Source organism: Vanessa atalanta, chromosome 11 (genome assembly GCF_905147765.1).
Source record: "Vanessa atalanta chromosome 11, ilVanAtal1.2, whole genome shotgun sequence".
Taxonomy (NCBI): Eukaryota; Metazoa; Arthropoda; class Insecta; order Lepidoptera; family Nymphalidae; genus Vanessa; species Vanessa atalanta.
Genome location: NC_061881.1, coordinates 6492903 through 6506654, shown reverse-complemented (window position 1 = coordinate 6506654; position 13752 = coordinate 6492903). Strand labels below are relative to the sequence as shown.

At 30.3% G+C, this 13752-nt stretch overlaps 1 protein-coding gene across 2 annotated transcripts in view; it reads right to left on the bottom strand.

Moving 5' to 3' along the window:
• The window catches only part of LOC125067226 (lachesin-like), a 78455-nt gene that overhangs the window by 41663 nt on the left and 23040 nt on the right, over nt 1-13752 (bottom strand). The window contains exon 2 of one of the 2 annotated variants that reach the window (XM_047675694.1): nt 5523-5796. In XM_047675694.1, coding sequence (XP_047531650.1) covers nt 5523-5631 — 109 coding nt within the window. In that variant the 5' untranslated portion in view covers nt 5632-5796. Of the gene's footprint in view, nt 1-5210; nt 5258-5522; nt 5797-13752 lie in introns of those variants that run through there. The other variant, XM_047675695.1, reaches the window with a different exon arrangement.

Below are 13752 nucleotides of genomic sequence, written 5' to 3'. Positions count from 1 at the left end.
ATTGAACAAACGGGATATCATAACATTTCACACCGTCGAACAAACTTTTTATTCCCGACTAGAAATTAATAACTCAAGGCAATGGCTGGCCGCTAAGTTTAACGAGCCACGACCCCCTTTATCTTGATCTACGACCAAGAGCTATATAAAGCTTATAAAGTCACGAATTAAGGATTAAAATATATTTTTAAATTAATTTCATGGTTTGTCATGAAAAACACGATAATATAAACATAACCTTGAAACGTTACGTTTTTCTGAAATGGCAATAGTCACATCCAGGTGATAATTTAATACATATTTTGCAATTTATAACATATAAAATTCGTCAATTAAAGTATATATATTCAATATATATTTTTAATGCGTAATTTAAATGAAAATAAAATATAATTGAACATCATTCCGATCAAGTTAAGGGCTGCTACGAGCAACTAACCTAACTAACTCGTGACTCTCTTGCCGATATGACGCTTACTAATGCTTAATATTTATTTACTAACACGAATAGAAATTATGATTCCTATTGAAATAAAATAAATAAAACTAACAAATTAAGATTATATTATGAATATCACTAATAATAATATTAGTAGTGATATAACAAACCAATGACAGTCGTTGATAATGTATAATAAAATTGTTGCAAAATTTATTACATTGTTTGATAAAAACGATATATAAAATAAAATAAAAATTATTACGTAAAAAAGGATTTACGTGTTGCACTTTATTACAACTTTTATAACGTGAAGTGGAACTTAAATGTACTTATAAAAACTTGAGCCAAAAAAGCTAATGTTGTATATATATGTACATATATATGTAGAAACGTACGACGCATTTTAATATAAACTAAGTATACAAAATATAAAAGAATTTTATTACAATTTTCATATTACTGGCACGTATTATTTTCATTCTTATACGAAACCGAGCATTCAAGTATGTAAGTTCTAAGCAATATGATCAAGTAATATATATAACACACACAGTAATACTCACTTTTAATATGCGCGTATTTCGTATCTAATATCACACCTATTCGAAGCATAAGCTCGAACAAGTTTTAATCAAAATATATCATTGTACGCATTTCGTATTTGGTTGGCACTGTATCCGATTACGTATTCCAATTATTCAGTATTTCACGCCCATCGACGCCTATAATTACATTCTGATAGAATTGCATTAAATCCGCAATGCATTCATTTACTAATTTCCATACAATTTATCCAATGATTAGCCTTAATTCGGTGGAGTTTTTAATGTGTCTATCAATTACAGACGGAATTATTTGCGTACTATAGCCGATTCAATTTCATCGCTATAATGAAACAATGTGGAATTCAAGGGGCACGGTGCAGAGACGGAAGCCTTAAACAATTAAAAGAAAAGGTTTGTATAAAGTGTTTTCAATTAAACTTGGAATCCGCTAAGGCAACGTCTGTGCGGGTTCCTGACGTCAAGCGTGCCGTCTACGTGGGAGAATCTGCGGTATTGCTTTAAACTGCAGCGGTCTGTTCGTGTAGACGGTCATTAAAGTGCAACAATTTGCCCGATCATGTAAACAGGTTTAGTTTTATTTGAGCACTGCGAGAACGTATTAAATGTTTTGCGTATATGTAATGAATCAACAGAATTTCCTATATTAAAATATTACCAAGATCTAATATTTTTTTTCCTTTCAACAATAATATAATCTTATATATCTTCACCGCTAATACTTTTGTAGAGGTAAACTTGATATTACTACACCCGAGTTTGTCAGTATGAAGACAATTTTAATAATAAACCACCTTAGCATACATTGTATTTTACTGAATGTTTTTTTTTATTGTAATTAAATGCAATCAAATTTTAATATATATCTTATTGACCGCTATAATGTCCTATTTATCGACTTTTATTAATATTATAAGTTCGTATACATAGAATGTTACTTTTACAGATACGCTGTTACTTAATAATAGCAAAAATATCATAAATGTTTAATAAAGCAGACATCGAATATTCACGCAAAGCAGTGTCTGGAACTTGATTTGCAAACACCCGCATTAATTTATTCAGCGTTAGGAAGAGAAAATTAATGTTTTCAAAGAGGCGTAAAGACGTACCGGACGGGATATTAAGCTTTTCATCGGGCGGGCTATTAGTAAGAAACACGTTTAGTTACACTGAGTTAGTACTTCAAAGCCTCTGCCTGCGAAGCGTAAATATTTACTAGTAAACTAAAGTGCTTCTAGTTCCACTAAATTTTTACGTTCATAACGCTTTTGTTATAGTGAAGTATTTTATATGTGTTTAATAATAATTTATTATTACTTTAGGATAATTTCCACTATTATAAATACAAAGTTCAAGTCGATTAACATAAAAATAAATTTATTGATTTAATTTTTTATATATAATCGCTCAGTGTAATGGGATTTATTACTATTTATTTTAAGATTTCTTTGATTTTTATTTGTGGTCCATGTAAAAACGACGTGAATATAGGTCAAGTTATTTTGTATTATATTTAAATTTGTTGTGAATTATAAGAGTATTATTAGCTTGATTTAAAATAATAATAAATAGACAAATTAACGCGACACTGTCTTCTGCAGAAAGTAAAAATAGTTCCTATAGTATATTTATAACAGGAGTCATATCCAAGCAGTTTCACCGATTTCTTACTTCTTTAAAACGAGCAGTTTTAATGCTTCTGCATCTAATAGTTATACTCAATACTTGCAGACTAGTCATATTATAAACAATTAATGTTAAACTTTCATTTCGTTATCATCGTCCGAAAAATAACGAGAAACTTTCGACATATTTCGTAAAGACTAAACCTAACATAGGCATGAATTTAATGCATCGCAATTATGGCAATGATACGAGTAACTTATGTGAAAGATAAACATTAATTATATTTAATTATAAATAAACATAGGATTTGAATTCACAGAGTGGTGAGCAGACAATACACCGACTACTCAGGCTCAGGCCCAGTGGAAATGTGTCAGCACAATGTTTAGTTCAGACACTAAGATAAGTTAAACTTCATCATTCCTTTATTCATTAACTTAGACTCCTTCATTAAGTAACTGCGATAGATGAAAATAACTAGGTATATGTTTTTCTAGTTTATAAAGTCAGTCGTGTGACAAAATCCGTAACGAGACTCGAAAAAACGAATCTGTTCAAAACCAAACACTTTACTTACAAATATGTGACTATTACTCATAAGAAATATGTATTTTTTTCTCAATCAATATTGATAATGTTTTATTATTATATAAGTAAAAAAATAACTAAAACAAATATATAAATTCATTTATTTACATAAGAATTATTAACATCAAACAAATATATATAATTTATTATGCGTTTTATATAAACCTTTATTTCAACCTATTTTCCATTTTGTTATAATATGCTAGATTTACAGCCTGCTGTATAACTTTACGTTTTACTGTACCTGCTGTACAATATACAAAAGTATACGATTACAATAATATGTAACACATATTATCAATGATCGACTAGGTATAATTGTTGGAAGAAGCACTATTTTATGTTAATTACTCCAATTATTGCTCTACAATGCTTCTATTGATAGTAAATAACTATTATTAGCGCATTGACCCAATAAAAAAAACAAATAAACTTATCGTTTTCTCATATTAGTATAACTTTAGAAACGGTAACTAAATATAAAAAGTAATTACCGCAAATAGAGGTAATTTTATTTATTTCGTATCATCTATATACATAATGTAATTGTTTAATGAAATTGATAAATAAAGAGCACGTTATACAAATTATATTAGTACAGTATAGGAACATTATTGCCGTGATTCTTCAAACATTTAACTCAAATAACCTCAAATTATTCAAGAATACAAGATTTATTATATTTTATAGATATATTTATAGATATTTAATAACACAAAATTCACGTTTATCACGTCTATACATAATAACAAAATATACTAAAACCTTCTCAGATACGCGCTACAACTTCGTCTCTACTTTTTGGAAATAAAGAGGTTCATTGCTCGCTTCACCACGCTGCTTCAATGGGCAATGGTGGATACACCTGGCAATTTTTTATCCGCCGGTTTCCTTACGATGTTTTCCTTCGCTGCCGAGCATGAGATGAATTATAAAAATAAATTAAAAACATTAAATTTTAGTGTTGCTTTCCCGGGATTGAACTCGGAGTCATTCGTTAAAATTCACGTCTTCTAATCACTGGATAATTACTTATATAAATAAAGTCTTTATTTAAAGAACACACTCTGACGTAGCACTAAATTATTTGTGAATGGTCTAAGCTCCGTACACTTGAGGGAATTCTGGTTTCAATACAATTTAGGCAAATGGTAACACATGATAACAATTCATCAGCCAAATGTAATTCCGTTGATTATTAATATAAGCCTCATAATTAATAAGCCCTTGTATTTTTCTTGGATGTAAAATTTCATACGTTGTTTATGTTTTTTATATGCATATTAAATTGATTGTTGTTAAGGGGAAGATTTTCGAACTTATTCTACCACAATTCTCTAATGCGAGATTATAGATAGCGTGAAACACATGCAGATTTCATCACGATATTTTCCTCCGACGACGCCGAGTACGAGATGTATTATAAACACTAATTAAGCACAGTGAAATTCACAGTCTCCGCTCTATTTTTATATATGAATTCTTTAAAAAGAAGCGATACGCGTAAATCGACGTTGAAATAAAAAATAAAATAAAAAACGAATTCAGTTTTAACATCAATGCTAAAGGTTTTTTAAGCGAAGCATATTTTATTAATAGTTAAAATAGAACCGTCAGTTTCAATTCTGTATTTCACAATTCCAAATACCAACTAGTTTTAGTCACAAGGTATTAAGATTCACATATTTCATTCATAAATAAACCCTTTCGTAATTCTCTTTTTAAAATATTCATTCTATTATATTATTTCTAAAAAATAAAAAATATCTTGTTAAGTATAATCGTCAAATTGCTAGAGCGCCAAATATAAAAATCTGCTAGATTTTATTCTATCGAGATGAATTAAATTCTCAATACTTAAATGATCAAAAGTTATGTTTTATCAGTAATATTAAAAGAGATGAAAATATATTATTTACATACAAATGTTCATATTATATGATTATACGTTTTTTGGTATATTATACAGAACATTGTAGAGCTCTGACCTGGCCGGAGACCTGAATTTCTGGTGTGCTCAAGTTCAAAGGGTGTGTAAGCCAATGTAAACACGTCCAATATGAAGAGATCTTGGACTCTACGGTTGCTGCTTTTGTGATATGAGAAATGATTCCCTTAAATCAATGTAATTTCAGTTAATCTATGGGCGACGTTGGCTACTTAAAATGAGAGGAGCTATTAATTCTGTCTTCTCTTAAAAATTTATTTATAATACACAAACACCAAATTTATATTCCATTGCATTTTTTTTCAAGTAACGTATGTCTATAGATTACATCGAGCGATAATCCAACACTTACCTGCAACTATAGTGAGAAGAGCAAACGTATATACCAGCGGTAGTCCTCCCGTTTCCATGGCAACCCTCGGTCGCCTCCTCGCTTCTGTAGTCATTATGTCAACAGACATTTGATATTCTAATTCCAGTATATTTCGCTTGTCGATTTAAAATACTTCTTAACTTAGATTATTATTGTCTCGATTGCATCGTACATAGTTAACTTATTTCCTTAGAATATAATAGAGAAAAGTTTGTTATTGTCATATCATTGCAATTCCTCTTCTTTGTTAGATCTGAAACAATAAAACGAACTTTTTGTTACGAAGCAATCTCGGGTGCACTTTTGCAAGCCAAATACTCGCTCTTCATTTTACAACTATTGTTAGAACAATGATTTCTTTCATTTAAAGTTTTCTTCTGGCCTAGAAGCAATTCATTTAGTATTAATCTTAATTTGAACTGGTATTTACTTATTTATAATAAAAATGGAAAATATCGTACACATTTAATTTACTTAATATCGAGATAGGTTTTTTTTAGAATGGATTTAAAAAATATATTAAAACATACTTTAAATATTTTTACACCAATAAATATGAATGAAAATTTTAGAATTTTATTTTAACGTTGGTGTAAAAATATTATATGAAACAAACTATTCTGTTCCAAATCTAAATATTTTACTTCGTACTTTTATTGACAAATCAAAAATAGAACCTTCTAATTTAAAGTCGGTTAACAAGAACATCTATTATATCGTATAACCTATTATATTGCAAAAACCAACTTCCAAGTAAGACTTTATCAAAACAATAATTCGATGAATATCTATAAAGACATCTACTATAAGTTTTATAACTCAAAGGGACAAAGTTCTAAAATGTTTTTAACTATCGTGGCACATCACATAAACCCTACCACAGAATATCGCGCATATGACGTGTTGCGTATACTTACATGTCTCTGTACATATGGTAGTTTTTTATTACGCCAGTTTCCGCGGCGCAGCATGAGCAAACTGAGATAAAACAGAAATGATTGCCGCTCTGACGGTATATTGTTTTAAGTGTTTTGTTCCATTGGAGCTCTTCTGTACATTTATTCACGTACAACAAACACTGATCTGAGCTGTACGATGAATGTTCGACTCGGTAAGTTGCTTAATCAATACTAAACCGTATATTATGTAATATTTTGTAATTTTATGTTACATAATAATAATTCTCGAGGTTCGTAAAAAAGTTTTTCTATCAAAATTTAATAGAATATTCGATTAAGTAAACAAATCTCAATAAATAAAACATATTATAATACGAAATATTATTATAGTACAAGATTGTATAAATAATAAAAAAATATTTAGATTTAGTATTCGATGATTTTCACGCATGATACTCATGATATTGATGACAATTAAAATAAAAAGATTGATGAAAGATGAAGTACTGAATTTCTTACCAGTTGTTCTCCTTAACCTTGTTAAATAACAATTCGAAAGTGCTCGTAAGAACCTACTTTAATAAGTTATATTTTTTATTTCAATTCATAGATAGTCGTTAATAAGAATAATGAAAAGTATGAACGTCGAACATAACAGTCTAACGCTTACCACATCGATATTTATTTGTCCTTGTAAGTCAAAATGTCAACGACATCATCGTATCTTGTTCCGTGATTTATGTTAACGGAGATATAAAGTGCGGATGAGTATCGTTTGCACAGGAATATAATAGTTTACAGTGGGTGTCGTTCGGGTCTATCAATTGAAACATGTTCTCGTGGCGGAGACGGCGTCTTTGGCGTGCGGCGTCGCGACAATAAACAATACAAACAACCCGGCCCTGCGTTTGACACCAGCCCGTTCGAAGTGGATTAGAGCGCTCTACAGGGAGTTCGGCAGCATTTAGGGAACGTAATAGCCTTCTGCCGTGACCTGTTTTAGTTGCGACAAATAGAGATTTACGGGATAGCCTCCCGGGGATTTTCAAAGGCAGCTCGTTCTTCCTAATAAAATTGAATGGTGTTTACTTTGTGGTTACTTTATACGAAAACCGTTTTCCGTTTGGCGACGTGTAATTCCATTTATAACTTTTTTATGAATTCGGATTCGTATTGTCAGTCGATTTTGCACTCATTCGACAAAGTGTCCAACAAAGTTTCGCATAATTTAATTTTTCTTGAAATTTGTACGAAAAAATTCTGAAAAATGTTTAAGGAAAGAACGAGATGGAAATGCGTACAAATTAAATATTCATTTAATTTTATGCGCTCAAAGAACATACGAACATAATGAATGTATGCACGAATGTAGGCGCAACCATCGTAAAGTAATATATTTATATTATTACTGAGATGGCAATGTCATAATCGAATCGCTATACATCATTATGTATGTACGTATTAACGTATAAACCCTTAATACCGGGGAGTTACGTTCATTCAAGACACTTCGGAGCTTAATTATTTTACATTTGTATACAAAGACGAAGCATTCACTTATCTCACGAGTGCCACACACTGATACGAGCCTAACCAGCTCATTCCATTGTCATATTTACATTGTATGTGTTCAAATAAGATTTATGATTTAGCTAGAATAGAATCACAACTGAAATAATAATTATACCTAAGCATACGTGTTTTTTTATCGCATCGGGTGGACGGGCCACCTGAAGCCCTACCCTATGGTCACCACGATCCAATTTCATGCGTCGCCTGAAACGACGCATGAAATTTTAATCATTTCTTATATAACCCCGGCATTTGTTTGTGTAGTTAGTTACACTCACTCGCCCTTCTAAACGGAAAAACAACAATATTAAGAATTACTACATAGCCGTAGATTATATGATGAGTGGATACCTACCTAGACGAGCTTGCAAAAACTTGCCGAGATGACCAAGTGGTACACGTGAATTTTAAGCGATAACCGCGAGACCTAGTCAATAACTTTTAATTTTTCATTTGTTTATAATTCCTCTCGTGTTTTCGAAAGTGGGATTGTTTTACATTCTTCTGTAATATTGACCATGTTGTGTTGACTCAAAAAATCTCTTCAAAAGAGGAAAGGAAGTCTTAATCCAGCAAAGGAACATTTACGGGCTGTTCCGATATGTACATAATATAATTTATTTTGATTCTATCGGTTAGCCGTGATAAACAAATTCACAAATATTTATGTTTGAATTGAATTTCACTTTGTTTATTTGCTTGGATCACTTTGATCCAGAAAATAGTGCGCTACGTATGGTAATCTCAAAGTGAATGCGAATAAATAAGGGAGCTAAAGAACGCTGGCTCGACTTTAGCACTGGTTTACTTGTTTTGTTTTTTGTTTATAGTTGTCGAATAAATATTTAAAAGTTATCCCTTAATGCGCTACGAAATTTAATAGGTTTAATATGAACTGTTCGACATCGGTGAGTAGTACTAAAGAACCCCCTACCGGAAATTAAAAAATATCGAATGAAATGAAGATTGGGACATAAATCCCATCCTGGCAAAAGGCCAAAGTGACGTTATAGTCAAGAAAAATGTTCTGGACACTTCATTTTGCTTCGAAAAAAATCTAATAAAACTTATCCAAATTATACATGAAAAGCAAATTTAAGAACGTGGTCAAGTATTTCCACTTATCATACGTATTTTATTTTAATTCAGATATTAGATAAAGTATCAAGATTATTCCACTGGACATTTCCATACATAAATGGTTCCTCTGAGCATCGCTTATGCTCTTAACTTTCTTAAATCGCAATTAAAAAGTTAAATTGTCCGGTTAATGACGACCATTGTTCTTGAAGACGTTAGATTCACAACTGCTGTGAAATTTACCGTATAATGTTATAAGTATAGACATTGGATTAAGTCACGATAACTTAATTATCTTATCAACTCATGTCACGCGCTTGAAGAGGGCAACATCTTTACTCACCTCTTAATGCGATCTCCAATTTGTTTTAAGCAGCTAAAGAGAAGTGATGAGTTTTAATAAATTAAATCTATTTAATATTTTAAATTACATTTATTAAATACAAAACTTATTTAAACTAATAAAAATGTAGTCTTTACCATTGAGATTCCTTAAATGAAGATTCATTAACTTATTTTCTTAAGAAATGGTGATGAAATAAACGGAACTATTCATAATTTTTTTCTAATTAATGTGGTTACTGAGACATATAGTAAAGATATATCACGGTCTATTCTGAAAGCTATTTATTGATCAACAAATCTTGCGTGCAAAGTTTAGTCTTCATACAGCTATTACATATAGTACAGGATTCGCTTGACAGGTGCATTGGCATTAATTTTCCTTTTAGACTTTATAGACTTTAGGTTAGATTCAGGTAGTTTATCCACTAGATAGTTTCAGCTAAAAATATAAAATGATGTATTTAAAGTTTTCATTTGAATTTTGATTAAAAAACATTCTTCTGATAAACATTTCAATGTTAGGTATGTATTATACACGAAAAACAATGAATATGGCTTAAAAATAAATCTAGAAATTCCACTACTATCACAAACTGTGACAAAGTTAAAAAAGTTCTCAATTAATTACATTCATTGCGGCGCAAACTTCGCTCGTTAACCAACAATTCCCTTAAATTCTCATTCAATTAAGTGTTGAATCCCTTTGCCGAAGTTTTATAAAGAGCTAGTGACCTGTCACTTGCATGTTAGAAATGATAAAATCAAGAATTCAGTCAATATAAAAATCACCGCTTTCAAAGTATGATTTATTTTCAGAAACGAAAAAATCCAAGTGACGTTATATGGAGATTCAGATTTGACTATCCCCTGAGAACTCTTTTATAAATTCTCTGTATAAAAGTACCAACGAATACGTGTAGGGTAGACGCAAACAGCATAACTCGACAGATTTATTAAAATCCAGTGGTTTCCGATTGATGCCTGTGCACAGACGTACGTTCAATATTTTCAGGAATATTGTTTTTTACTCTGTAAAGGTCAAATACATATTTTCACAAAATTGTTATTTTCCTTTGACCCAAATTGTAACCCATCTCCTTTTAATATAGATTTCATTGTGATTTGTGATTTTTCAATTTTAAGTATCGTAGCATTTAAATAATTCTTAAACTTTATGGGCTGCGCGGTAATAAAAATCGACTATTTCAAACAAATATTCTATTTGCCTAAAGTAAATATATCACGGTTCTAACCAGTCAGTCAATTTTAAAATTAATCTTGCATTCATAAATGGAATAAAATTTAAAAAATATTCACGTGAAATTCGAACAGAATTGCAATCTTTATTATATTTATTACTAACAAAATTCTGTGTTACTTTCATTTCGTTCTCGCATAGATATGAATATGAAATAACATTTTTTCAGTTTTTAGAAGTACAGAGTATAAATTAGTTCTATATTTTTCCTACTAACTAAAGTATTAGATGCGTATAATTTTAGCTTCCCACTCTCTGATTTTTATGAACATTTGTAAGTGAGTAGACAATATTCCAAGAAGCTTTTAGCTTTGCTAATTAATGAATTTAAACCTCTTGTCAAAAAAGGCCTATATCTCAATAAAATATTATATAGATGATGAAAAATCATGTCGGTAATATACATTAATTTTCATTGATGATATAATTTTTTTTAATTGACATATATTTGTAATAAGCCAGAAAAGAGAAAAATCTGAGTTTCTTCTCAATCGAAATATCGAGGATAAGAGTAAGTAATTTTACTTGAGAAATATTTAATGTAGTTATTTCCTTTTACTTTTATTTCCTATATTTTTATAGAATATCATGGTTACAGTTTTAAAAAATCGCTTTTATGACATTTGCAAATTGAAATGTATGTATACTACCACAAACTGTGACAAAGTTAAAAATTTAATATGTATTTTAAACAAAAATATTTTTTTCCTTACAACATTTGATTAACTATGTAAATTTAATTTTGTACTTTTACGTGGTACTTTTTACGCATTACATGTTTTAAAAATAAAAATTAAACTCAATCAAAGTTATCCTTATCTATAAAAATATTTGTTTATCGATTGACACGAAGAGAAAAATTACGATAAAAAATTATATTAAAAATCACAAGGTAAATAATTTTGCTACGAAGGTAGGATACATTTGTATAAGGATTCGTCTAGACGGGCACAATAGCTCTTTTAAAGAACCTAAACAAAGAATACAATGCCAATCGTAATGCCTATTATATACTGCAATATAAAAGAAAAAGAACCCTTAATCAATACTGAGTCCAAAAAAAATAATTTGGAAACCAAGGTTGCATTTTAGTGTAGGATATAGTGGTAACATTTTTTATTGGGCGTTAGGATCGGATTATTATGTTTATTTTTGATCGGATGAATAAAATTCATTGAATTTTTCAGTAACACAATTATCAGTAGTAGCTTAGATCTTCACGTCTGACCTGACTGGTCTTGTGGTTTTTTTTTGTCTCATCGGACAATCGAATTGAAGATAAAGAGTGTTCAAATAAAAGTGCGCACACTTGTGTATATTACATTAACGATCTGTAAATTTCCCACTGCTGGGCTAAGGCCTCCTCTCCATTTGAGGAGAAGGTTTGGAGCTAGTTCCACCACGCAGCTTCAATGCGGTTTGGTGTAAAACACATGAAATTCTGAAATTCTGCCAATTTCGCTGAAATTAGACACATGCAGGTGTCCTCACGATGTTTTCCTTCGCCGCTGAGCACGAGATGAATTATAAATATAAATTAATGGTGCTTGCCTGGGTTTGAACCCGCAATCATCGGTTAAGATGCACGAGTTCTAACCACTAGGCGATCTCGGCTGTATATAATATATAATAAATACAAGTGTATGTTCTTGTAACATACATCATGTTATACTTAAAGATCATCTGAACATATGAAATTGGCATCCCAATATTTGGGTTTTAATATTTTCATTATTATAACATTGCATATCATGTTACGGTATTCTTCGGGTTTATAAATTATGAAATTAAATATTACAGCTAAAAATTACATTGTGATTTTTTTAATAAAGTAACAGAATGTTTATAATCCGTTCCTAAAAAAAATGTACTTATTACAGCGCGAACCGAATTTGTCTCCGGGCAATTTCCCCATCGACAATTTCCGAAAACACATTCTAATCGGTCCCCTTTAAAGCAATATTCTTGTATTGAGGTCCACGTTATTTTATGTTATTCTCTCGATTTATCGACATATAATAAAAGAAAATGAGTGTCGATTTGATTCTAATAGATAAACTTTAATATCAGTTTTAAATATCATATGCCTATATACTTAAAGAGTGCCGAAATGTAATCATGTGCTTGATATGAAATATTATGACAATGTTTAATGTTACAAATAACTTGAAGCAAAATGAAGTATATTTTAAAATTACATCTCCAAATAAAATACTGATTCTCTAAAAATAACACTAGCGACCCGCCCCGGCTATACACGGTAGCAATTTATAAATAAAGAAAATTATATACGATTTATATTATAATTGTTACCATGTACGCACGTACCAGAATTTCATTAAAATTAGATGCATGCAGGTTTCCTATTGATGTTTATACGTAACAGATACAATAATTATTATCATGAAATCAATTGTTTACAACATGACATGTAATTTTTTTCTGATAGTTAATCTATACTAATATTAAAAAGAAATAAAATTTGTTTATTTATATGTAGGGGATGATTTGCAGTACTAATGAACCAATTATAAAATTGCTACCGCCCTGGAGCAGCTTGGTGGAATTAGTTGCAAACCTTCTCCCGGAGAAGGCCTCCTGCCTTACCCCACAGTAGCACATTTAAGGCCGTTACTTTTACTTTTAACCGTCCCTGCTTTTTAAGAGTGTACATAAAAATTTATATTGTATTTTTAGGCCAAGCACCTTTGTGAAGGTACGCAGAACAACTCACCAAAGTATTATTTTTATTTATATAGAAAAAGATATGTTTCTAGAATAATGTATTCGTCACTTTAATCGTTTCTGATTTTTTTTTGTTGTAAAACAATCATTTCTCACAAGTTGATAGGTTAGGTCGAACATCAGAGAGCAGTATCACAAAATAACATTAAAATGATATAATGCCTAAACAATGGTTTTAGTAATAAAAAAAAATGTATAAAAATAATGAACTAAAAAAAATCTTCTAGATTATTAAGGAAAAATCAAGTCATAATATAATAATACTGAAATCAATTTATACAGACGGGCGTTAATACTTAACAATACTTCC